The sequence below is a fragment of the Ochotona curzoniae genome, unplaced genomic scaffold (assembly GCF_017591425.1).
Source record: "Ochotona curzoniae isolate NIBS_2020 unplaced genomic scaffold, NIBS_Ocur_1.0 contig_605, whole genome shotgun sequence".
Taxonomy (NCBI): domain Eukaryota; kingdom Metazoa; phylum Chordata; class Mammalia; order Lagomorpha; family Ochotonidae; genus Ochotona; species Ochotona curzoniae.
The window spans coordinates 4,340,081-4,366,387 of NW_024466491.1; the positions used below are offsets into that span (position 1 = coordinate 4,340,081).

At 62.7% G+C, this 26,307-nt stretch overlaps 1 protein-coding gene across 1 annotated transcript; it reads right to left on the bottom strand.

The window, feature by feature from the left end:
• Positions 1-594: 594 nt before the first annotated feature.
• On the bottom strand, positions 595-15,578 carry RFX1 (regulatory factor X1). Its single transcript, XM_040990707.1, has 20 exons — positions 15,214-15,578; positions 10,816-10,925; positions 10,566-10,637; positions 10,105-10,212; positions 9,417-9,533; positions 8,799-8,897; positions 7,719-7,813; positions 6,061-6,460; positions 4,562-4,743; positions 3,905-4,024; positions 3,687-3,802; positions 3,311-3,429; positions 3,119-3,228; positions 2,701-2,852; positions 2,516-2,613; positions 1,975-2,124; positions 1,636-1,844; positions 1,364-1,517; positions 1,227-1,272; positions 595-1,088 (listed from the first exon to the last, which is right to left on the bottom strand). Exons 1-20 carry the CDS (start codon positions 15,527-15,529, stop codon positions 919-921), a joined length of 2,943 nt encoding a protein of 980 aa, XP_040846641.1. The 5' UTR covers positions 15,530-15,578; the 3' UTR covers positions 595-918.
• Positions 15,579-26,307: the final 10,729 nt, after the last annotated feature.

The window sequence follows — 26,307 nt, forward strand, 5'->3', positions numbered from 1 at the left end:
GGAATAGGAAATAAGATGATGGGAGAGATAAGTGGGGTGGATAGAAGTGGGGGGATTAGATATGGGATGATTATAAGTTAAGGGTTAGGAGTTGGGGAAATGTTTGGTGGTTATATTTTTTTATATTTATGTTGTGAAAATAAAAAGAGGTGGAGGATATATATTTGAGATAATGTATAGATTGGGTGGGGTGGGGAGATGGTATGGGAAGGGTGGAGTCAAAAAGAAGGGAGGGGTGTATTGGGGTGGGGAAATGATATGGGGGGAGGGAAGGAAAAGGAAAGATGGGTTGGGTGAGAGTGGGGGGGTAGAAAAAAATAAAAAAATAAACGGTGGGGAGAGGGGAGAGGGTGGGAGGGGGTGATGTAATAAAAAAAGGTTGGGATGGGTTGGGGTTATGATGAGGAAGAAGGGAGGGGGGGGAGGGTAAAGATATGTAAAAGAATGGAACTAAGGAAAATTATTTGGAAGAAAAGGGGTAATGGGGGGGAATAAAGGTAAAATGAATAAGATGTAAAATTAAATATGGAAGGGAAAGGAAATGGGGTAAAGGAGAAAAAATAAGCTTTAATTGCACTTATGCCAGAGGGGGAAGCAGTGGGAAGGGGGTGCGGGGGCGGCTGCTGCTGCTCCTGGCGGGGGTCTCCAAGATGCCCACCTACACTCGCCCCCGCAGGGGCTAGGGCCCGGCCCGGGACAGGGTGTGCAAAGCCAGCGAGCAGAATAAGTTAATGGGGTCCGCAGGGGAGGGGGCCTGCCTGCCCCCCCGGGCTGGCCCCCCATGGGGCGCAGGGCACTGGGCACGGCGGCGGTTCCTTAAGGCACTCTGTGTCAGTTCGCAGCTGCGGCCCCGCCCCAGCCCTGGGGTGGGGGGTGCGCGGCGACGGAGGGGCGGCAGGGTCGGTGCCGGGGTGCGGCTTAGCTGGTGGGCAGCGCGGGCACGAAGAGCCCCCGCGCGTCAGTCCGCGCCAGCTTGGCCGGCGGCTGCAGGCTCTCGGGGCCCAGCGCGGGCGACTGGCCGCCGGCTGCCAGCGCCATGTCCTGCGGCAGGTCGTCCTCGCTGTCCTCCTCCTCCTCCTCCTCCTCGTCTGGGGCACAGGGAGCAACCGCGGCTGAGTGCGGGGAGGGCGCCCCGCACCCCCAGCTCCCCGCACCCCCGGCTCCCCACAGCCCCAGCGCCCCGCACCCCCAGCTCCCCGCACCCCCAGCTCCCCGCACCCGCCCACCTTTGTCGGGGTCCAGCGGGTTCAGCGACGTGGTCAGGTTGGCGAACTGCAAGGGGGTTGGGGAGAGGCCGGGAGATGAGGGGCTCCGCCGCCCCCCGCCCGCCGCGGCCCCGCCGCCCCGGCCCCACCGCGCGCACCTCGCCCATGACGGCGATGGGCGTCTCGCCCTTGGCCTGCGCCACGCGGTGCTCGATCAGGTAGTACATGTATTCGTCGTAGAGCAGCCGGATGAGGTGGAAGGAGCCGAAGCTGGCAGCGCTGCGCAGGGTCAGGTCCCGGATCACCATGGAGCTGGGGGCCGGAGGAGGCGGGGCGGCCGTCAGAGGCGCCAGGGGACGGGGCGCGGAGCCCCCGGCCCGGGGAGGGGCTGTCCTCCGGCTCGGCCCCCCTTCCTGCCGCCGCCGCGCACCTGTAGAAGGACCACTTGAGGAGGAAGAGCTTGGCGGCCTTGGGGAAGCCGGCGCTGCCCTGGTACGGCCTGAGCACCTGCGTGACCACGCCGTCCAGCCAGGCGGCCCACTGCTCCAGGGAGTTCTGCTGCTGCAGCGTCAGCTTGAAGTCCTGCTCCAGCCGCTGCACCACGCGGTCCTCGCAGCGACATACCCACGACGCCTGCTCCTGGGGGCGCAGGGGGCAGGCGTGGCGGTGGGCGGGGGGGCTCCACAGCGCCCTGCGACCCCAGGGACTCCGGCTGCGCTGCCACAAACCCGTCCCGGGGGCTCCCGGACCCCCGCCCTGAGCCGCGCACCTGCACGTTGGCGAAGTCCACGCGGTTGAGGTCGCTGAGCATCTGGTTGATCTGCGCCGTGTTCTGCAGCACAGCGCGCGCCGCCTGCGCCAGGTGGTTGAGGGACGTGTAGCGCCGCAGGGTCTGCGCGAAGGCACCGGCGGCTGCCACCTGGGTGCGGGGGTGTGCGGACACGGCTGGCGGCTTCCACGCAGCCTACGTGCTGCGGGCCCTCCAGTGTCTGTGTCCACACCCCCCGCCCCTGCTCAGGAACTCTGCCTCCTTCTCTGAGAGGTTTTGCTGGCAGCAGGGCAGGAGGGTCCAGCCCACTCCGCAGGGGATACAGCATCCCACATAGGGGTGCCCTGGGAGGTGGCGGGTGATGTTGGCTCAGGGATCAGGGTCCCTACCACCCACGTGGCAGGAATTAAGACTCTGGCTCCTGGACACCCCCTCCCCAGCCAGCACCCCCATCCCGCAGGGGTAAGGCGTTTGGGTAGACAAGCCACCGCTGTGCCAGCCCGGGGTGCGGGGTGGGCGCACTGCTCAGACCAGCCCTCACCTTCACCCGCAGCATCTCCTCGGGGATGTTGACCATGGCGTGGGTGAGCCAGCTCTCCAGGCTCTTGGCGAAGTTGCGGATGGCTTGGGTCAAGGCACCTGCGGGCGGGGACGGGGGGGGGCACACTGAGTGTAGGGGCTGGCCGAGGGGCGAGCAGGGCCGGGCAGCGCGCGGGTGCCACTCACTGGGGATGGGCCGCAGCACGTCGGGGATGAGGATCTCCACCAGGCCCTGGTAGAGCACGTTGTCACAGCGCTTGGTCCACTGCAGCACGGGCTCGAACTTGGACAGCAGCACCAGGCTGGCTTTGGGCAGCCGCTTCTCAGCTTCGTCGTGCCTGCAGGCGCCCCCCCACCCCCGGCCCAGGGGTCACATGGGGCCACAGGCCCGGGGAGCATGTGGGCTGGCACCCCCTACACGCACAGGGTAGTATCCTCCACCCAGGATGCCAGGAGGACACAAGGGGCGCGGACCACCAGCCTCAGGGCCAGCAAGAGGTGGATGCAGAGATGCACAATGGACAGATGCGGGGCAGGCGCCTGGGAGGCCGTGCGTGCGCAGGGGCCTAGCCCCGTCCTCCCTCCAGTCCGACGCGGGACTCACACGGCCAGCGGAGGCGCCTCGCTGGGCTGGCTGAGGTTGTACCTCCAAAAGGTCTTCCACAGGGTCTCGACCAGTGTGAACTGCAGGTTCACCATGACGTCCACGATGGCCTTAGGGGAGGCCAGACACTCAGGGCGTGGCCCCTCCTGCGCGTCCAGCCCCGCACCCACCAGCTGGCCCGAGCCGTCCTACCTCGCAGTGCTCCCGGTACAGGAGCTGGAAGGCCTTCACGTCGCCTGGCCCCACACCCTCGGGGAGCGCTTTGCCCTGCAGCTCCAGCTCTGCGAAGTCAGGGAGGGTCCTCGACGCATCTAGAGGTGCGGGGAGCAGCATGAGGGCCTGCCCCCCGCGCCTTGCCAGGGGATCCTGCTCAGGGAGGGGGGACCCCTCGAGGTGGTGGGACGGCAGCGAGGGGCGGCGTGGTCCTGCCGAGTGGGAGGGGCACGGGAGGCCCAACTCACGGAAGCCTTGGACTTCAAGACAATGAGGCAAGGGTCTGGGTCACCCCTTCCCTCGCCATACACCGCGCCTGCCACACTGCGCATGCCCCTGCCCCAGCGGCGCTCACCCAGGAACTGCTGGTACTGTTGCACCTGCGCACTGATGTCCGCCAGCCCCGGGGCCTGCTGCTGGCCCGCGGCCACGCCATTGGTCATGCCCTCCATCTTCTGGATGGGCTTGAGCCTGCAGGAGGGGCGCGGGGTGGTGGCGGTGAGGATGCGGTGTTGGCTGGGGGCGGGGCTAGGCTGGGGGGGCCCGGGGCTGCGGCCCTCACCCCTCTCTCACCTCTGCTTCTGGGAGAAGGGCTGGCCGCGCATGGCCATGTGCTGTTGGTCTTCCATGAGCCGCAGCAGTGGGGAGCTGGCCTTGATGCGCAGGCCGTAGTAGTGGTACTTGGAGTTGCCCCTGGGAGGGAGATGCAGGGTAAGTGACAAGGGGCAGCCTATTCTACCTAGCTGGAGGTGGGGAGGGAGGCCTGAAGGGTGCCAGGAGAGCCCCCCACACACACATACACGGGGGTCTCCCTCCGTGATAGGAAGGGCAGGGGCAGTCTGCCTCCCTCAACAATCACAAGGGACAGGGAGGATTCCTAACAGCCCTGAGGGAGATGAGGAACTCTGCTGGAGGCGGGGAATGAACCAGGTGGCACCTAAGCTGGCACCTGGAGGATGGGCGGGCTGAGCCTCGAGGAGGCACAGGGCCTGGGGGAGGACAAGGGCAGGGTGCGGGGCCAAGTCCTAGTCACCGAAGCACCTGCTGTGTGTGGGGGGCAGCCCTGCACAGTCAGGGCAGATGGGAGACAAATGAAGCCACAGAAAAACACATACAAAAGTGAAACAACATCCCCAAAGAGGCACGCTGAAGGGCGCTAGCCAGGCCAGGGCAGGGCGGGCACAGCCAGGGCCACAGGCCCGGGGCAGGAGCGGGGCAGGGGTGCCCCACCTAGTGCCCAGCCGCCGGGTCCGCAGGCCCATGAACACGGAGCGGATGAGCTTGCCAAAGGAGGCGGCGTTGACCGGCTCGAGTTTCTGCTCCTGGCAGTGGAGCAGGTAGTGGCAGTAGAGCGTGCTGCGCGGCAGACTCACGCCCTCGGCCGTCTCGTAGTTGTCCAAGAGCCACTGAACCTGGGCCGGGGAGAGGAGAGAGCGAGCCGCTCAGAGCGAATCCCGCTTCCTTGGGCATGCCCCGGCTCTGCCCATCCTCCTCCAGGCAGGACGAGAACCCGTCAGAAGCAGCGTGGCATCTCCATCCCCCCTGACTTTCGAGAACCCAGCACTGCCCCATCCAGGTGCCACTCCCCCTGTGCGGCTATCAACACGACAAGCCAAGTTCATGCATTACTGCCACACCCACTTCTCTTAGGAGAGCTCTGCTTGGCAGTGTCCCGGCTGCTCCACTTCCCACCCAGCGCCCTGCCTGTGGCCTGGGAAAGCAGTGGAGGACGGCCTTAAGCCCTGGATCCACATATGAGACCCGGAGGAGGCTCCTGGCTCCTGGCTTTGACCTGGCCATCCTGGGAGCAAGCCTCTTTCCCTGCCTCTTGGCAGGCAGGTTAACATCCTGGGAATGAAGAGTCCCACGTCTTCCCGCAGCCCACACATGTGACAGTGGGCAAGAGAACACACAGGCTGTGCCGACGCCCCTCTCCTGGGGCCTGGCTACCCCCACGGGGGACCCGGATGGCGTGCCGGTTCTGCAGTGGCCCCGTGGGCAGGGCGGAGTGAATCAGTGGGTGGGCGCTCTGCCCCCTCTCTCCTACTAAAACAACGCAAAGCAGCGCCATCCACCAGAAGGGTCCCCGGACAGCGAGACACCTGCTTCCTCAGCCCCCTCCCAGCAGCCGCACATCTGTTCTCCATCTACGCCATGTCATCATTTCCAGAATGTTCTACACACGGTGCTCATCCACCATGTCACCTTCAGAACCTGGCTTTTTAAACTTTTTTTTTTCCAAGATCTGTTTATCTGAGAGGGAGAGGGAGATACAGAGCTTTCATTGCCGGATTCCTTCCCCTCATCCCCCAGATGGCCGGGCCGAAGCCAGGAAGGGTCTCCCACAGGGGCGCAAGAACACAAACACTTCTGCCACCCTCCTCTTCCTTTCCAACGACTCAGCAGGGAGCCAGACGCGTGGGAAGTGGAGCAGCCGGCACTGGAACCCATGCTCCAATGTGGGAGGAGTGGCTTGACCCACGGCACCAGCTTGCCTGTCCCCAGCCCAGGGGTCTTCCCTGTGGCTTCCTGCAGGCACAGCGATGGTGCCTGCTTTATGGGCAGCCTCCCGACCCCTGCTGCCCGTTGGTGACCCCCACAATGGAGGCCACACCCCCCTGGGCAAGGCCAGCCGGGGCCCCTGCTTGCCCAGCCAGGTAGCCGTATCAGAGGCCACACAGTGGACCCCCTCCTGCGCCCTTTCTGCCCCGCCCCCCACGCACACTCACCGTGGCTGGCGAGGCACGGGTGGTGTGGGAGTAAGACTGGCTGGCGTTGCCCAGCATGTAGCCGCCTTGGATCACGTAGGTGCCCGCTCCGCTGCTGCCGCTGCCCCCGCCGCTGCCACCCCCACCACCTCCTCCTCCCGCGCCGCCGCCACCGCCGCTGCTGCCACTGCTGGCGACGCCGCCACCGCCACTGCCACTGCTGGCAACGCCGCCGCTGCTGGTGGAACTGGCAACCACCTGGCTGCCAGAGACATACATGGGCACGGAACTGCTGGGGGCCACGGCCTGCGAGGTGGCGGGGGTGCTGACCTGGGCGGCCGGGCCGGCCGCCTCGTAGTAGCCGGTGCCCGGCGTCTGCGTGTAGAGCGGCGCCTCGGGGTACGGGTAGGTGCTGGAGCGGCTGGGAAGAGAAACAGAGGGGTCGGGTGGGTACGGGTGCAGAGTGAGAACTGTGGGGTGAGGGGGTGGGGAGCAGGGAGCACTCTGCGAGGGTGCACCTCCTTGGAGCCGGGGCGCACCCTAGGTGCTCGTGGGGGTGGAAGTGAGGTTTGAGGGCATGGGAATTTAGGGACAGGTTGCGTGGCCTCGCTGAAGAAGCTGGCACGCCCCCACGCGTGCTGGCATATCACACGCTGCAGACCCGTGGGGATGCTCCCAGTTCCAGCACCTGCTGGAGGCGCTCCCCACTAAAACTCCTTGGGGGAGTCAGGGCTTGGGAGATAGCCCAAGGACGTGAACCCCTTGATACCCCCGTGGTGACCTGGCCAGCCGGGGGGATGCGCTGAGAGAACCGGCTGGGCGCAGGACGGTTTGTGGACAGAGCGAGGGATGTGGCGTCTCTAACTGCCCGGGTGCCTCCGGGCTGCTGAACCATCAGGCCACGACGGCAGAGAGATCGTCCCTCCACATCTACCACTCCCTGTTGCTTTCTTTCTCTTATAATTTATTTTTTTATTGGAAAGGCAGATTTGCAGAGAGAAAGATCTTCCATCCACTGATTCACTCCCCAAGTGGCCGCAATGGCTGGAGTTGAGCCAATCTGAAGCCAGGAACCAGGAGCCTCCTCCAGGTCTCCCACATGGGTGCAGGGCCCCAAGGCTTTGGGCCGTCCTCCACTGCTTTCCCTCCACTGCTCGCCTTGCACGCCCGGGATCCCATATGGGCGCCGGTTCTAATTCCGGCAGCTCCACTTCCCATCCAGCTCCCTGCCTGTGGCCTGGGAAAGCAGTGGAGGACGGCCCAAAGCCTTGGGACCCTGCACCCGCGTGGGAGACCTGGAAGAGGCTCCTGGCTTCGGATCAGCATAGTATCGGCCCGTTGCGCTCACTTGGGGAGTGAATCATCGGACGGAAGATCTTCCTCTCTGTCTCTCCTCTCTGTATATCCGCCTTTCCAATGAAAAAATAATAAAAATAAATCTTTAAAAAAAACATGTAGCAGGCCCACAGTCCTAACCACTGCTGGGACATCCTTCCTGTACCAGGCCCACAGTCCTAAGTGATGCCAGAGTGCCCTTCCTGAGTTTTGTTCCTTTCCCGGGGATGGCCAGCTGACCCTGGGGGAGCGTCCTACCTGCTTAGCTTGCTCTCCAGGGGACCAAGGAGGTCCCATACGGGCCCTCGCCACAGCCCTCTCCCCCTCCCAGCAGGCCCACTCACATGGCACTGGCCGTGTAGCTGGCATCGCCGCCCTCCACATATTGCACCTGGCTGGGGTACACGTGCGGTACAGGGACCTGCTGCAGTGGCTGCACCTGGGGCAGGAGAGGGCGGGTGACAGCGTCAGCAGCTGGCCGGCTCCTCCACCTGCTTGGCAAGGCTGGCAGCTGTTCAAGTCCTCCCCATCTGGTGGCTGCCAGCGCCCGCCCGGCTCTGAGTCACATGCCCTGCCCTGGGCTGGGTGTATGCGGGGTCAGCAGGCACTCTGCAAAGGAGCCTGGGAACGCAGCGGGTCCCCAGAGTCCCACAGTGGGCGTGAAGGTTGCACAAGGTGACAGGGGTGGAGTCTGGGTTGGCAAGGGTGGGGCCTCAAATGAATGCTAGGGCCCTAAGGACAGGGCCTGGGAATGGGGTGGGGGGCATATAGGGGCACAGCCTCAAGCCACTGACAGGACCTCTGGGGCGGGAAGGGGGGCCCTATTCCCACCACTCAATCCCCCGTCTGCAGGGTGAAAACGGCCTGGCACAGGGGTTGGTAGTCAGAGCCAGGACCCCCAGACCCATGGGCCAGGCAGAGGGAGGGGCGGTTCCATGGGTCTGGGGGGCCTGGTGCCCCACCCCTTCTCCCACCCTCCCCCTCTCGTCCGCCATCCTATTTTGAAGCCCGTGGTGGCACCTGAGGGTCTCTCGGGTATGCTGACCCTTTGGTTGGGGCTGAGCTGGGCCGGGAGGCCAGACGGTGGCTCCAAGACCACCGGCTTTGGGAGCAGGAGAGGGGCAGCACGCCCACCAGCTCTACCCACTGCTCAGTGCCCGGTGCCCAGCTTGGAGTGGGGCCGGGCCTCTCACTGCTCTAAGTTCCTAGCAGGAAACTGCCTGAACGCTGGGCGACAGAGACACCTGGCAGCCGGCCCCGCCCCGCCCTGCAGGTGGCTCCTCGGGGAAGGGCAGGGGGAACTGCTTCTCCCCCAGGGTAAGGTGAGAACGGGGAGGGGGCCCTGGAGATTCAACTCCCAAGCTCTCCGGTTCCTCTCCCTCCCGCTGCCCCCAGCCCCCCGCTGGGGACCCCGCTGCACACACCTCCTGCGCCACGTGGACCGGCTGCAGCCCCTGCACCGTCAGCTGCTGTACGGGGGCCGCTTTGGGCGCCTGCGGAGTAGCCTGGACGACGGCGGATCTCTGCCGAGGGAAAAGCGAGTGGTGATGGGGGTAGCGGTGCCCACGCGCGGGTCATGCCCTTGGCGCACAGACGCCTCTGTGGGCAGTGGGCATCTCTCAGCATGGCCCAGGACTACACCGGGCACCTTCCAACTGCATGACTGTGTTACTTGTCCCTCTGCCACCAGAACCTAGACGAGGCCTCGCCTCCATGCTCCCACAGGCGTGCCAAGGCGCAGCAGACCATGCCAAGGGCTATGTTTCGGCTGTCACACCCTGGATCCCCTGGACTTCCGGGGGGCTCCACTGCTGAGGTGAGGGACTCCTGCGCTGGGCAAGCACCCCCAACCCCGAGCTGGAGCTCCTATTCTCCGAGGACAGATCAGGGCCGCATCTGCTTCCTCCGCCATGTGCAGTTATCCTCAGACAGTCCTCGCCTCCCAACACCCTGCACCGGGCTCAGACCCTGCACAGCCCCACCGCCCCGGCACCTCGCCCGGGACCCTCCCCCCCCAGCTGCTGTGTGCCCCAGCCAGGCACCTCGGGGGCGACGGGGACGCTCTGCTGGACGCCGTGCACCTGCAGCTGTTGGGGCACCGTGCCCGCGGGGGGCCCCGCTGCCTTGCCAGAGGAGCTGTTGGCCTGAACTGCTGTCCTCTGTGGGGAGAGGGGGGCACGGGAGCGCTTGCTGGTGGATGGGGGGCAGGCACGGGCCAGCAAGGACCCATCCCGCTCCCCAAGCATATGCAGTTCCCATGTGCAAATCCGGACTCCCCTGGACAAGGCGGGGGCTCAGCCTGCAGCCTGGGAGTGCTGTAGAGGGGTGGTCGTGCCTCATCCTCCCCCATACCTCCTCGGCATCTCTGCAGCTGTCCTGGGGCTGGAGCCCCACGGGATGGCTGCCCAGGTGCTGAGCCCACGGCCAGTGCCCTGCCCCAGGACCAGCTGCACCTGCCAGCCAGCCTTCCACTGCTAGGATCCCCAGAGTCCCCCTGTGGTATGAGGTGCCCAGGCTCTGTCCACCCTGGGGGGAATTAGTGGGGTGCTGGCTGGGGTAGAGATCCTTGCTGGGGGGAGGGGCATGTCTGGTCAGCGGAAGCCTGGCGGGAGGGAAGGGGAGTTCCTGGGGGGGAATTAGTGGGAAGGGAAGGGAGGGCTCTGGGGCAGGTACTGGGACAGGAGCCCCGGGGGGACGATGGAAGGAAAGGGCAACCGGGGCCGCCCCTACCTCCGGAGGCGAGTGCACCTGCTGCGTGCCGTGGGCCGCCAAGGAGACCTGGCCAGCTTTACTGGCCGACGCTGCACTCTGCACCACCAGCCGCTGCGTGGGCAGGGCCTAGGGCCGGGGGTGGAGGGACACACAGGACAGCTCCTTCACGCAGGGGCAGCAGGCCGTGCACCTGGGCAGTGCCAGGGCCCCCGCCCAAGCTGATCAGCCTGTAGAAGCTCCCCGCCCCCCCCGAGGCTCAGGATGGAGGCAGTGCTTGCCACCTGGGGTCTGGGCAGCCGGTTAGATGTACGGGATGTGGGCATGAGCCTGGATCTCATCTGTGGCCTTCTGGGGCACGGGAGACACGCCCTCCGCCCGTCCTGGCTGGGGGATCCCGCCACGGTCACTTCTCCCTGCCCCACGGGTCCCTCCGAGCCCACAGCAGGTTCATGTCCTAGATCCCGGCTCGGGGCCCTTACCTGCTGGGGCACCTGGATGCTGGTCAGCTGCAGAGGCGACACGTGGCCTGGCTTGGTCTGCACCAGCAGCCGCTGCAGGGGGAGAGGGAGGGGGACCTGAGCCAGACTGGCTTCCCCAGGGGAGGGGGAGGCCCGGGCCCTGGCCCCTGTGGGCTCAGATGGAGCATCTTGATAAATAAGCAGATGGCCCTCGCAGGAAGGCCCACACAGCGCCCCCGTGTGGGCCCTTGCAGCCACCACCCTGGCTTACCTGCTGGGCGCCCTGCCCCTGCTGCACCACCTGGGTGGGGACGCCTGTCTGGCTGGCCGTGGAGCCTGGGCTGGCCTCCGACACCGTCTCGCTGGCCCGCATGGCACCTTCTGTGGGGGGGGGGGAGGAGACGCCGAGTCAGCTCTGCCTGCGCCCCTCCATCCTGAGCCAGCCTGGGATGGTGGAACCCTGCCAGCACAGGAGACAGGGGGCAGGGCTGGAGCAGCGGGGAAGGGGGCAGCCCTGACGACACGACCAGGAGGCCCACATGGTAGAGGGAGCGGGCCAGCCTGGCAGACAGAGGTCAGACCCTTCCTTTGCCTACTGGCGCCGGGGCTACTGTTGCTGGGTCAGGAAAGCAACTGGTGGTGAACACAGGGGTGGGATGGCGCGGGGCGGCCTTGGAGGGGTTGCCAAGGGTACCCCCCTCCACCCACCAGCACCAGTCAGCGCGGTGGGGGTGGGGCGACAGCCAGAGGGCTGACATTGGGAGGCGGGGGTACTCACGCCGATGGGCCACAGAACATGGCACCCGGCGGCCACTGCCCCCCCAATCTCTGTAGGAACAGGGCATGGGTGCCTTTATACCCACAGCCTTTGGGAGCTAAGCCTCCTCCCGGCAGCCCTGCCAGTGGCAGCAGCCTGGGGCAGCGGCAGGTGGGAGATGCTATCAAATCCCGGCAGGTCAGATTTCATGCACATCTTTCCTGTGCGATGAGCAGGGGTGGGGCCGCCCAGGGCCCCGGTGGTGCTGGCTGGGGCCAGGGGCCGGGTCCTGGGAACCCTGTGCCAGCCCTGACGCTTCCACTCCACAGCTTCCATCACCCCCTTTTCTGATACAGCAATGGGAATAGGTACCTGTCCCAAGTCATGTGACCGGGGCCCTGGCAGCCAGGACCCAGCACACACACAGCACAGCAGGGCCAGGGCTGGGGCTGATGGTCCACAGGGGATGGGGCCAAGGAGGGGCAGTGAGGCCCACAGGAAGATGGGGTTCCTCATGCAGGTTCCCGGGGCTGTCAAATGTTGTGGAGCAGGGTTTGGGTGAGTAGGGGACAGAGCGGGAGGGCTGCCCTGGGTGGACATGACTACCCCCAGGCCCACAGGGCTGAGCCCACAGGTGTGTGTGTGTGCTGGGGAGGCTGCTGTGCCGGGGGGCCCTGGACCTGCCTGGCCAGCTGCCCACACACAGGTGGCGCCGACCCCTCAGTTTTGCTGGAAGCTTTCTCCCTCACATCTGCTTCAGGCTGCTCTGGGGCTGGGAGGAAGGGGCCCTCTCCTCTCCAGGGAGATAGCCCCCACACACAGTGACCCTGAATCGCCAGAGGGGCGCTGCTCACTTGAGCGTCTGAGCAGGAGGAAGCGGCTGGGCTGGCCTCAGCTACCTGCCGCCTTCCCGTCTCCCTCACCCCTGCACCTGCCAGGCTGGGCAGACACACAGCACGGGTCACGTGCCAGGAGGAGAAGGAAAGTCTCTGGGAGCCCCCGTCTGCTGCTGGCAGGTGCGCGCGGCCCGCGCAGGGAGGAGAGGCCCCGCTGCAGGTCAGCGAGTCTGTCCTTCTGGCTGCCTGCCTGCCTGTGCTCTCCATTCCCGGCCCGTGCGTGGGGGTGAGCCAGCGGCGCCGCTCCAGGAGGTGCGTTTCCACGGGGGCAGGCCTGGCTGGGCCGCTGGGCCGCTGCCCCTGCTGCCGGGGGCCCGCTCCCTCTCTAGGCTGATGCTGTGCAGGGCCGGGGTCCGCCCTCCTCGGGGCGCAGGTGCCAGCTCCAGTCTGTGCACCTCGGGCTGCCCACAGCGCCCTCTACTGCTCAGTCCTGGAGGACTTGCTTGCAGGGAGAGGCCCAATCCAGAACTCACCCCAAGGGGCAGGGAAGCAGGAGGTGGGGGGGGGGGGGACATGCAGCGTTCCCCAGGGAGGGAGGGATGGGGGTGCCAGGGTACCCCCTTTCCACTGTGGGATGGGGATTGCACCTGCTTCCCAGGGTCTTGCGGTGGTTGTAATCAGGGCGGAGCCCGCCAGAAGGCAGGAGGCTGTAAGGGACCTGCTCCAGGTCTGGCCCCAGGGCCCCTCCCCTGCCTGGCCTCCCTGGGCCTCAGCCGGTGTCAGTTAGCCTGCCCTTCCCCCTCTCCCCAGCACAGGCTCACCCACGTGGCCCGGGCCAGCCCTGACATCAGGGCGCTACCCACGGTGGCAGGCGGGCGGGGAGCAGGGGCAGGGCAGGGCCTGGCCAGCAGGACACCAGCCAACCTCATTGTCCCCTTCCGGACAGATCGGGCAGGCCCTGGGCAGTGGCCCTTTGGGGGACGGACATGCTCCTGGCACAGGCCAGGAGTGGCAGGAAAAATATGATTCTAGGACCACTGGGACGGCTATGCTGCTGGCAGGCAGAGAGGAAGCTGGGAGAGCTCTGTGATGGCTGGCGCACGGCAGCCCCTAGTGGGGGCAGAGGCCTCCTCGCAGGGCCCCATGGCTAGGCAGTGTCTGGCTTGAGTTCAAGTGACCCAAGCACCAGACCAGGTGGTCTTCCTAGTGGGATGAGAGCTGGGGGTCTGCTCCAGACCTTCCCTCTGAGGATCCTGGGGCGTGAACCAGCAACCCCCAGGGTGGCGCTGCTGGCATGGGATGGCTGTGAGCTGTTGCCCTCGAGGCTGTCACTCCACAGACTCAGAGCCCTCCTGGGAAACTGGAGGTGTGTGTGTGTGTGTGACATCATCATGAGACACAGTGTGTGGCATTATCATGCGTGACATCATTCTACATATTACATGTGTGACATCAGTGACACGGTATGACATTACGTGTCACGCATGTGACATGGCATCACTGTATATACATGTATGATGTCAGGTGTTACGTTTTGTGGTGTGACATCATGTGTATGTGACCTCATCGTGTGTGACATCACCACGCGTATGTGTGATATCATCGTGTATGACACTTCATGTTGTGACATTATCAGCCCAGGTGCTTCAGTTAGCACGTGTTGTGTTAAGACTGTACAATGAGGACCCAGCGTGGTAGCCTAGCAGCTGAAGTCCTCGCCTGGCACGTGCCTGGGATCCCATATGGGCACCGGTTCTAATCCCAGCAGTCCCGCTTCCCATCCAGCTTCCTGCCTGTGGCCTGGGAAAGCAGTGGAGGACGGCCCACAGCCTTGGGACCCTGCACCCATGGGGGAGACCCGGAAGAGGCCCCTGGCCCCTGGCTTTGAGAGGACTGGGGGGCAGCGGGTGGAGAAAGTGAGGCTGGACCAGCACAGCAGGTCGTAGCAGGCAGAAGAGGTGGTGGGTCCTGGCTGGCCTCGGGGGGCAGAGCCGGGGGGATGAGGAGGATGAGGGAGGATGCGAGATGGACAGACGACCGTGAAGCCAGGGGCGCCAGATGCAGAAAGCAACAGGGTGCAGGCGGTGAGGATGAGGGGGACCCCGGAACACAGCGGATGGCGAGGCGGGGCGCAGGGCGCAGAGGGGAGCATACCCATGCAGGATGAGGGAGCCAGGATGAGCGAAGCCAGAGAATCCAGCAGGTGCCGCTGCGGGAGGCGGGAGCTGGGGGATCCTGGGGAGGGGTGGGGCCGGATAGACAAGGACCCCATGAGCAAAGCAGCAGAGTGCAAGCGGGGGGGGGGGGGGGGGCACAGAGCGCACCAGTTCTGGAGGGGCACCGAGAAGGCAGAACTGTGGGTGCAGATGGACCCCGGGGGCGGGATGGCAGTGAGACTGAGGGAGGGCGGAGAGGGGCAGAGGATGGCTCGGTGGTGCTGATGACCAGGCCACGCGCACAGCCCCGGCCTCAGCCAGGACAGTGGGACGCGCGGGCTGCAGCCACAGGTGGCCATCCGCCCGCTCCCCCTGCAGGCACTGTCCCAAGCTTTTGAAGCACTGTTCAGGGTCCTGCCCCCGCCGCCACCATGCCAACCTGGACCCACCCCCTTTCCCAGCCTCCCCACTCCAGGGCACCTGAACACCTACTGCCTGCTTACACACAGAGGAGTGGCTCCCGTGCACACACTTGCGAGAGGCACCAGCGCCCCATGCCTTCAGGACCCCGGGGAGCCGTGGCCTGCCGTAACCCTCTGCTCACCCACCTTATGGACACCTGGTCACTTCCTCCATGGCCAGAAAGGGTGGCTAGGATGCGAGGCGACACACAGACTCGCCCACAAACCCAAACCCCCACATCCACAGTGCCCCCAAGTGGTTCCTGGACCGGAAGCAGAGGAGGGTCCCCTCCTGGCCTGCCCCATGCAGGATACAGTGACCCCCTTTACAGGTGAGTAAACTGAGGCAGGCAGGCCCTCCTAGAGCAGTCGGCCGATTTGGCTGCTCCACACCACCTGGGACTGCTGGGCTGGAAACCCCTCCTGGAGCCCGCCCCCGCCCCGCCCAGGTGCACTTACCGGACACAGTGACCACGATGTACTGCTGGGATGCAGTCGCCGGGGCGGGTGCACCTGCAGCCTGCGAGGACGCCGGGGCAGCTGGGAGCTCAGTCATGTACTGCTTCTGGCTGCCTGGTGGCTGTGCCTGCGGCTGGGGGGTCTGCAGCTCCGAGACATACTGGGGCTGAGGGGTGGCGGCGGCGGGGGGCTGTGGGGGCTGGGGTGCTGCGGCTGAAGGAGGTGGTGGCTGAGGCGGGGCCTGAGGCGGGGCCTGCGCCGGCTGGGATGCCTGTGGGACGGCCTGCAGCTCAGTACTGTATGCCTGGGTTGCCATGCCAACAGTGGGGAAAATGGGAATAGATAAGGCTTTTTTTTTTCTTTTTCTCTTCTTTGGGATGAAAGAAGGGTGGGGGAGAGAGAAAAAAAGAAAAACAAAAGAAAGAAAACCAAGAATTAATGAACAAGCAGAGGAAAGCCAGGTTCATGGTTAAGTTCAGCTTGAGGTTCTCCACTCCGGCTGACTCCTCCCTTCACTTGCCCTGGAGATGCGGGCAGGTCTGGGGGGCTGGAGCTAACCCCCTGGGCAGGAGCTGAGCCAGGCATCAGGCAAAAGTGCCTAGGAGTTGTCCCTGGCTCTGGGCACTGCCCTGGGGGACCTCCACCAAGGCTCTGGGAGAGACCAAGGCACTTCCTGACTACTGCCTCTGGAGTTGGAGGGACAGAGAGGGGGTGTCTGCCTGCTACTGCTGGATGGCCTGGACAGAGCTGTCTGTGCCAGGCCTCAGGAGGTGCTGACAGGAAGCAGGGAGCAGACACCGGCCTCCTATCCTTGCCCGCCCCGCCCACACTGCCCTCTATTGGCATCAGAGGGGAGGGGGGAGCCAGCGGGGTCCCCAACGTGGCCCCCAACGTGGCCCCCAACGTGGCCTCATTGGACCGTCCATCCTCCTGGTGTCGGCCACCTGGACGTGACCTGTGGCATGGATTCCTGAACTCGCACCCATGTGACTGCCCCCCTCGGACTGCTTCCCTGGGGAGATCTCTGTCCCATCTGTCAATCAGATACTTGGTGTGTCCCCCGGGGAAACAAGGGACAAGGGACCCTCCTCCCCATCTATCCACGTGGTACCTAGCCTTCGTGGCGCATACAATATCAAGCAAAGGGAGACTGCCAAACAACCCCAGTCGGCGGCAATGATTCTGCCACACAAAGCACTTGTGGCTGCACCTGCCTTCCTGGCCCTCGGCTGTGGCCGGAGGTGGCTCGGGGATTCTGGTAGGTGGCTGGCACGGGCTGGCACGGCACAAGCATTGCTCAGCTGCTACCCAGCCGGGCGAAAGCAGTCAGAGACAATACGGACGCAAGTGGGCACAGCGCGGGCTCGGCGCTAGGGTTTGTGTTTTGTGTCATGCCATAAAACAGCCGCCCTTGAATTTTTCTCCTACACTTCCCCAACCCCAGGTCATTTAAAAAACCTGTAACAAACAAACAAATAAATAAGCAGTCAAGTGTGCCCACCTATAAAGTAGGCTCTGTGATGGACTGGCAGAACTACATGGAAAGGTCCCTTTCTGGGCCCGGCACAGTAGCCTAGTGGCTAAAGTCTTGGCCTTGTACTCGCTGGGATCCCATATGGATGATGGTTCAAGTTCTGGCTGCTCCACTTCCCTTCCAGCTCCCTGCTTGTGCTGCCTGTGGCCTGGGAAAGCAGTGGAGGACGGCCCAAAGCCTTGGGATCCTGCACCCACGTGGGAGATCCGGAAGAGGCTCCTGGCTTCGGATTAGTGCAGCTTTGACCGTTGTGGCCACTTGGGGAGTGAACCAGCAGACAGAAGATGTTTTTCTCTGTCCCTCCTCCTTTTTGTATATCTGACTTTCCAATACAAATAAATCTTAAAAGAAAAAAAAAAGAAAGAAAAGATGGCTGTTCCTCCAATCAATTATCAACCTGTCCACAAGGCTTCCTAAACATGCCCTGAGGGCGGGCAGGCTGCTCAGGGGTCAGTGTCAGGGCCCACATCCCATGCCAGGGCCCGCCCGCTTCCCTCTGGCCTGCCAGTCCAGGGGACCCTACAGGAAACACACTGTGTCTCGCCAGAAGCGGTTCCAAGGCCCGGAGCTGGGCAGGTGTGGTGGCACGCCAGGGGGAAAAGGTGCCACTAGGACTTCCCGGGCACCGCACACTGGAGAGTTGCTGCTTAGTCCCAGCTACTCCACCTGCCACCCAGCTTCCTGTGCACCCTGGGGAGGCAACAGGTGTGGCTGTCGGCTGTGGGTCCCTACCCTGGGGAGGGCTGGAGAGCTGGAGGGAGCCATAGGCTCCAGGCCCATCATCATTCCTGTCTTTCAAGCCAAACCAGCAGATCCCTCCCCTCCCCGCTCCCGGCCTTTGACCAGGGTTTCCTCCAGCCTGTCCCCACCCCACTCCTGCTCTGCCATGGCCGCCTCTGGCGTCACTTCCTCTGAGCTCCCACCCGCCGTTCCCCCCCCCCCCGGGAAGGGTGCCTGCTGGGGATCACCCACAGTGTGGCACTGCCTTGGCTCGCCCATGTGTCCCCCAGGCCCTGGCCCTTGAAGGAAAGGCTTTTTCCTTTCTGGGTATTTTCTTCCAAAAAGCCACAGCCCGGAGCCGTTCAGCAGCCAGGGCAGAGTCCCCGCCCCTGCCAGCCTTCCCCCGGCCAGGGGGTCCCTGACACCCCGATTCCCACAGCCCAGGGATCATGTCCATCTTGACAGCCACTGGGCTGTCTGCTCAGCTCCAAATGACAAAAATAAACACGCCAGCAGACGGCCTAGCAGGAAGTCACCGGCTCAGGGATACGCCCTCCAGGTTAAGCGCAAGCAACTCCACTGGGGGGTGGGGTGGGGGAAGCACAGCTCCTTCGGATGCAGACGGTGCCCAGCAGGGGTCACAGGAGACTAACACACATCCCCCAGGGAATGCCTGTCCCAGGGAGATTTGGGGAAGGGGAAGTGGGGAAGTGGCTGCCAAGAACGGCCTAGCCAGCCATGGGGCTGGCCTGCTGGCGGCCATCCCCTCCCCTGGCCCTGCCCTGCACCGGCCCGAGACCAGTGACAAGCCCGGGACAGCAACCTGCCGGCTCTTACTCTTTCTAGAAATTTAGCATTTCTGCACCTGCGGTGGCCCCATCCCCCACCACACACGCACGCGCGCACGCACACAGGCCCAGCACCCTCACTCCAGTCTCATAGGGGGATTCCTGCAGAAATGAGGCTGCCCCTTCCCGCCAGCCCCACCCCCACCCTAACCTCCACTTCTAAACCCAATCTCAAATTCGGGGGCGGGGTGGGGAGAGGAGAGAACCGGAACATTTCCACTGGGAGTTCATTTGATTGATTTAAAAGGTGTGCCTGATTGGCACCAGCAAGCTCCAAAGCCAGACGGGTCCAGGTTTGGCTGGCAACTCGGCAAACACTTTCTCCCTACACGCAGACTCACTGTGTGTGTGTCTCTCTCTCCACGCTGCTGTGAAGCAACCAAGGCTTGCTTTGGACCCTTCCCTCAGCATCCTCGGGGGGACCCTGCCATCGGGCAGCCATTCCATCCCGGCCACGTGGTGCCCTGGAAGCCGGCGGCCACCTCGTTGGGCAATATTTGACTGCCACCCATTTGACACCAAAACATGTGCCCGGCCTGGCGAAGCGACTAGAAGTGTTTCCACACAGGTGCACACACACACAAGTTCCTCAAGCCCCCTTCCCCTCCCTCTCACGTTCCTGGGAGGGGGAGACCCCGCTGGGGCAGAAGGATGGACCGAGTCTCTCTCAGGAACATGTGACATGCCAGCCAGCGGAGGGGGGGACACCCACTGGGTGCGCGGGTGAAGCAGCAACACCAAGCCACTCTCACTTCCTCCTAACTCGCTCCTCCACCCAGTCAGGGGCTCGCACGCCGCCCCCCTCTGCCCCCAGCGCACAGCTGCTTGCGAAAGAAGACGGGCCCTTTCGGCTCCTGGCAGAAGCAAGACAGCTAATGCAGACAGAGCAGTGGACGGGCAGGGCGGAAGCTGATAACGACTCTGTCAAACCGCACACAGGGAGGGGGCCACATAAGTTTAAAGACCAGCCCCGGAGGCAGGAATGATGCAAAAAAAAAAAAAAAAAAAAGCGGGTAACTCCTTGGGATGCGCGAGGAGGCAGCGGTCCACCATTCGCCCCATTTCACGGAGAGCAACACTGAGGCTGCACACGCGCAGAGGCCACCTGGGGTCAGCTCAGCATCCTCGGGCTTCGCCCCACCCGGACCCCCCCACCATCACCACCGCCGGCCCCGCCCACACCTTCCCGCCCGGCCCCGCCCCGCCCCCTGGACGCGCCCGCCATTGGCCCGGCCGCGCCCGGCCCCGCCCCCTGCGCGGCCCGAGCTCCGCCCCCTCGCGGGGCCGGGGCGAAGGGGGGTGTCCGCCCCGGCCGGGCCCCCTCCCCCACGGGCCGCCGCCGCCGCCGCCGCCGCCATCTTGACCGCCCTGTCCCGGCCCCGGGGTTCCCAGCGCCGCCCGCGCCGCCGCCGCCATGGCCCGCCCGCCCCGGGGTGGGGTAGGGTGGGGTGGTGTGTGGGGGGGGTCCGGCCCGCCTTTACCTCAGCTTGTCCGCGGCAGGGGGTCGCGGCGGGGTGTGGGCAGGGGAGCCCCTCTGCCGGGGTGCCCGGGCCGCGCTTGGGGGGGCGGGGGCGGGGGTCGGCAGGGCGCTGGTTGTTGTTGTTGATTCGCGTTGCCGGGTTGCTTGGTCGCCACGACTACCGTGGCTATGGCGCCTCCGTTTCCCTCACCGGGGCAACTGTTGCTACCCACCCTACTGGCGTCACGCGCCGGGGGCGGGGCCCCGGGTGATTGGCGGCGCCCGGGGAAGTCATTGGACGGCGCCGGACCGTGCCGCTCAGCGATTGGTCGTTAGGCACGCTTGTCAACGCCCTCTGCACTTCCTGGCGTTCTGACTCGGCCGCGGGAATGTCCGTCAAAAAAGGAAACGGAACACTCGAAGGCCGGGGAGTCCGTCGCTCCCCGCAGGGCTAAGAATAGAGGGGGGGTGGGATCTGCGGGGGCCGCGGATTGGCCAGCGGCAATAAAAGCTGCTTTCTGATTCGACGAGAGGGACGTCCATCCAGCCCCGGGGCGGGGCAGGCGGGCATGGGGAGGAAAGGTTTACCGCGCTGTGTGGTTGGACCTTGTGCGGCTGCGCGCCTCCCTCTCCGCGCGCGCGGGGCCTCTCGGGACTTGTAGTCCGCTTCTCGCTGTGACTTACCCAATTTCAAATGGCGAGCCAGGAAGGGAGAGAGGGAGGGATGGAGGGAGACCAGCCTTCCGACGTCTTCCTCCCTGGGGGAGCCGGGGTCGGGGCGGGGGCTGCGGCCCCTGGGCGCTGACGTCACGGGAGGAATGCGGTGACGCGGGCTCGGTGACGTCACCGCCCCGAGCTGGCGGAGGTGTTGTTTTGCGGGGAGCGGTGGTCCAGTCCTCCCCGCCTCCGTCTGCTCCATCGCGCCGGGAAAGGTCAGCGCTGGCCGGGCGGCCGCCGCTATCTGGGCTCGGCAGGCGGCGTGGCGTGTCCGGCGGGCGATAAGCTTAAAGGTCAGAGCCCTGGCCGCCCGCAGGGGCCATGCATCCCCGCCTCGCCGCGCGTCCACCTGCCCTGCCCCGTGCACCGGCCTCCGAGGGCAGAATTGCAATGCCAAATCTGGATGGCTTTTTTTCTTTTTTCTTCTCTACAGTAAAATGATTGGGGAGGGAGACGGGGGCGGGGGGTAGCAGCAAAATATCTTAAATGGTAAAGATGCAACTGGGGTGGGTTAAGGAGGTGGGATGCCGCAGTTTGACCACCTGAGTCTGTGGTCCCTATTCCAGCGCCCTGGGGTCGGGGCAGCTGAGGGCGTGAGATGCTTTGTCCCAAAGACACACCCAAAGTACTTTGCAAAGGAGATGTATGCTTTAGCATTGATCTTGAAAATACATGTTAAAGGGCCCGGCGCGGTGGCGCAAGTGGTTAAGTCCTCGCCTTGCAACCCCGGGATCCCATATGGGCGCCGGTTCTAATCCCGGCAGCCCCGCTTCCCTTCCAGCTCCCTGCTTGTGGCCTGGGAAAGCAGTGGAGGACGGCCCAAAGCTTTGGGAACCTGCACCCGTGCGGGAGACCCGGAAGAGGCTCCTGGCTTCGGATCGGCATAGTATCGGCATCGGATGGAAGATCTTCCTCTCTCTCTCTCCTCTCTCTGTATATCCGCCTTTCCAATGAAAAAATAATAAAAATAAATCTTAAAAAAAAGAAAATACATGTTAAAAAAAGAAAGTTGGGGGACATTGGTCTGTTTTAGTGTTTGCCTTTTTTGGTAAATCTAAATAAATATTCGTTATTGTGGTGGATGAGGGTTGACCTTCTCACACTCCCTCGTTACATGTTGTCTGGTCGTCCCTCCCGGAGCCTCCCCCTGGCTTAGGCACCTGGCAGGAGGGAAGTAAAATGAGACACATGCTCAGAGCCCACCCTTCCCGCGCGCTGAACCCCCAGCTGCCAGTTCTGCTGGTGTGTGGCAGACAGCAGCTGCACCTGGTGGGGGCTGGGGGTGGGCTTCAACTCATACCCACCCAGAGTAGCCACAGACTGAAGGGAAGTGACAGCGCCTCCTTCATGCAGCCTGTGGTAGCGGTGAACATGGAGGCGGAGCAAGAAGACAGAACCCCAAAGACCCTGCACCCACCTGGGAGACCGGGAAGAGGCTCCTGGCTCTTGGCTTCAGATCAGCACAGTGCCGGCCGTTGCAGCCACTTTGGGAGTGAATCGTCAGGTGGAGGAACTCTGTCTCTCCTCCTGTTTGTATAGCTGACGTTCCCATAAAGGTAAATAAATCTTAGAAAAAAAGAAAGAAAATGAATAAATAAATCTATTTTTATGAAAATGCAGAGTGAGCAACACACTGAGATCTTCCACCCCCTGGCTCACTCCCTAGCTTCCGGGCCAGGCAGGAGCTTCCGAGTTGCCCACATCAGCAGCCCAAGGCCTGGAGTTCTATAACTGCTCCCCCCGCCCATGCTTCACAGGGAGCTGGATCTTCCATTTTTAAAACCTTTAAAAGGTTTATTTGTATTGGAAAGGCAGATATACAGAGAGTTGGAGAGACAGAGGGGAAGATCTTCTGTCCGCTGGTTCACTCCCCAAGCTGCTGCAACAGCTGGAGCTGAGCCAATCCGAAGCCAGGAGCCAGGAGTTCTTCCGGGTCTCCCACGCGGGTGCAGGGTCCCAAGGCTCTGGGCCGTCCTCCACTGCTTTCCCAGGCCACAGACAGAGAGCAGAATGGGAAGTGGAGCTGCCGGGACACACACTGCACCCCTATGGGATGCTGATGCTGGCAGGTAGATTAGCTTGCCGGGCACCACACTAACAGCCAGGACTCTAACCGGGGCTCCCCCTGATGGTAGGGGGCAATGTGGATGTTCTTAGCGTGAGAGTTGAGCCTGGGTTTTCATTTCCTGTGTGGTTGTAGCAAAGATCACAAATGGGGAGACTCCAGTGGTCCGTAGAAGCTGGGCAGGGACGCCTCCTCCGTCTCTGCTGATTTGCCCTAGCGCCAGGTGTCCCCGTGGGTCCTATGGCCGCATCACACACCTTGTTCCTGCCTCCGTCTTCATGTGGGCCTCTGATCTCTTTCTCCTTTTTTGAAACTATATATTTGAAAGAACAACAGAGAGATCTTCCATCTGCTGGCTCACTCCCCCAAGCACTCACACCAGAAGGGGCAGGGCCAGGCTGAAGCCACGAGCCTGGAAATCCACTGGGGTCTCCCAGCCGGGGTGACAGGGATGCAAGCCCTGAGGCCACCAGCTGCTGGTGTGTGTGTGTGTGTGTGTGTGTGTGTGCAAGCAGGGGGCTGGATGAGAAGCAGAGGAGTCTGACCCGTGCTGCCATAGAGGATGCTAGTGACACAAGCAGTGGCTGAACACGCCACATCGCAACATCAGGAGCCCCAACACACGGATGCCTGATGACGCAGAGAGGGGCTTCTGGAGGTGGGTACGCAGCACGCTTCAAGTCCTGACTGTCCCACTGCTAAACCCAAGCTCTCTGCTAACAGAAAACAGCGGGGGTGGCCCGAGCGGCTAGCTGTGTGCCATCTATGCAGGGGACATGGATGGGGTGCTGGGCTACAGGATCTGGCTTGACCCAGGCGAGCACTTGGGGGAACAGAGCAGTACGTGGGAACATTCTCTCTCTCTCTCTCTCTCCCTCTCTCTGCGTTCCTCATCAAGTGCATGATATAATTAATAACTAGGAACATGGGCCCGGCATGGTAGCATAGTAGCTGAAGTCCTCGCCTTGCATACTCCAGGATCCCATGTGGGCACAGTTTATATTCAGCTGCTCCAATTTCAGCTCCCTGCCTGTGGCCTGGGAAAACAGTGGAGGACGGTCCAAAGCCTTGGGACCCTGCACCTGTGTGGGAGACCCGGAAGAAGCTCCTGGCTCTTGTCTTTGGATCAGCTCAGCTCTGGCTATTGTGGTCATTTGGAGAGTGAAGCAATAGACAGAAGTTCTCCCATCAAGGGCAATTAATTAAGAATTGAAGCAGCTGGCTCTGGCAGAGCACTTAGGCAGCCCCAAGTTGCCTGTGCTGTTCGGCTCTCAGCAGCCCCGAGGGAGGGAGCAGGCAGCGGGGCCACCGGATGAACTAGCAGGAAAGGGCAGGGGGGGCGAGTCCCGCGCTCTCACAGGCGTCATCCGGGAGATATTATCCATCCGCCCTTTTCCAAGCAGCCATCCGAGGGGACCTCTGCCTCGCAGAGTCTCGGCCCTCAGCCCCGACACCCACGGGGGGCAAGCCGGGGCCGGGAGCTTGTGGCTTACAAAGGGCAGCAGCGCAAAGCGCTAATATGAAGCGGACGCAGCCAATGGGACGTTCCCTCTCTGTCCCTCTCTCTAACTCTGCTTTCCAAATAAACAAATCGATCCTTGAACAACCCTCTTTCAGTTTTAATTTTCTTAAACACTATAAAATGTATTTATTTTTAAAAGATGTATTATTTGGGGGCCTGGTGTGATGGTTCAACTGGCTAATCCTCCCCCTTCTTGGGCCTGACATCCCATATGGGCACCAGTTCGAGTCTCAGCTGCTCCACTTCCCACCCAGCTCCCTGCCCACGCACCTGGAAAAGCAGTGGAGGACGGCCCAAAGCCTTGGGACCCTGCACCCGCGTGGGAGACCCGAAAGAAGCTCCTGGCTTCAGATCGGCTCAACTCCATTACAGCCACTTGGCGAGTGAATCATCAGACGGAAGATCTTCCTCTCTGTCTCTCTTCTCTTCTCTGTATATCTGACTTTCCAATATAAGTAAAGACATCTTTGAAAAAGAAAAGAAAAATAAGAAACAAACAAATATTTCCATTTTTCCTCCTGTGTCTGAAGAAGCTAAGTGTTTTCTGCTTTTGTGCTTTCTGCCTCGCTTGCTTGGCTGGGGGCTGTGTGACCTCCAGGCCTGGCAGCCTAGGTGACAGGACAGGACACCGGGAGGACACTGGCAGGACACCCGGCAGGTTGCATAGGCAGAGCACGCCTCAGGAAGGAGACTCGCTCATTGCCCTATAAACCACCAGTTTTCACTCTTTGAAAGTTGCTTGTTTCCAACTCACCGATAGAAGCCTGCCAACTTGCTCTTGTAAAAGTTAAACTGACCAGTCATGACTGTAGAATTGTGTGGAATCAGCCTGAAATGCATGAACAACCCTGTGCTGTCCAACCTCGCTCTCTCCTTTTTCCTGCCCCTTCTGCTGCGGCTTTTCCTGCTTCGGCCGTGGCTACTGCTCCTGCTGGGCTGGGCTGGGGGCTGGGGGCTGGGGGCCCCCTTCGTCCGACCAGACGGCCCTTACACATTTGCATCAAATTCAGACTCCTGATGATTTTCGGGAGATCCGCAAAATCTGGGCCCAACAAGTCTGCTGGAGGTGGGAGGGCAGGGGCCTGGGGGAGAGGGCAGACAGCCTGTTGCTCCTCGCTGTCAGACCATGTCAGCACCCGGGAATGGAGATGGCCGTGGCCCCAACGCGGGGAGACTGCCCTGAGGGGGTTCCTTGTGTGATGTTGAGTCTTCTGAGGAGCTGCACGGAGGGCTGTTGGCTGTCCCCTCTGCTTCAGTGCGCTCACAGATCCAGGCGGCCTGTCCTCCACATCCTTGGTTGAGGGATTCCAAGCTTTCTTTGGGTGTAGATGAGCTGGCTGTCTTGTGTTTCTTGCTCATCCGGGTGGACTCTCCATTCTGACGTGTCCAGGCTGAGATCATACGTCTGAGTGATTTTTGCTGAAGTCAGGTGCAAGTGCAGCAGTTTAGATGAGGAATTCCTAAAACCCCTGGGGGGAGGGAGGGCATCTTTACACTTTGCCCTCATGTGTGCTAGCTGGTACACGCTGGGTCGCTGGGTCAGGTTCAGTCTGCCCTGTACCAGTCAACCCCTGAACCAGTGGGTGCAGGGTTGGGTTCAGTCTGCCCCTGTACCAGCCAACCCCTGAACCAGTGGGTGCAGTTGCCTGACCAGCCTCATCTCCAGCCCTGGCTCTTGCACACGCTGGTGGATGTTGTGGACCTGGACCAGTCTGGACAATCCTGAAAAACCCCTGCTAAGCCCACCCCAGTTCTTGTGCTCACCAGCAGGTGTTGCAGCCTAGCCTGGGTGACCCCTACAAACCCCTACCATTCCTGTCCTGGCTGCTCCATTTCCCATCCAGCTCCCTGCCTGTGGCCTGGGAAAGCAGTGGAGGACGGCCCAAAGCCTTGGGACCCTGCACCCCATGGGGGAGACCCGGAAAAGGCTCCTGGCTTCTGGCTCCTGATCAGCTCAGCTCCAGCTGTTGCGGTCACTTGGGGAGTGAACCATTGCATGGAAGATGTTTCTCTCTCTTCTCTCTGTAAATCTGTCTTTCCAATAAAAAAAAAATAAATAAATCTTAAGAAGAAAAAGCTTAAAAATTAAAAAAAAAAATTACATAGCTAAGAAAGTATTGACAGCTATCTCTGAGCGCCACAGGGTTGTAGAATTCGCTCCGTCTTTATTGTTACTGAGACGGTCACGAGTGATCCCAACCCTGTGGGGGTCTGGTTGAGTCTTCCACC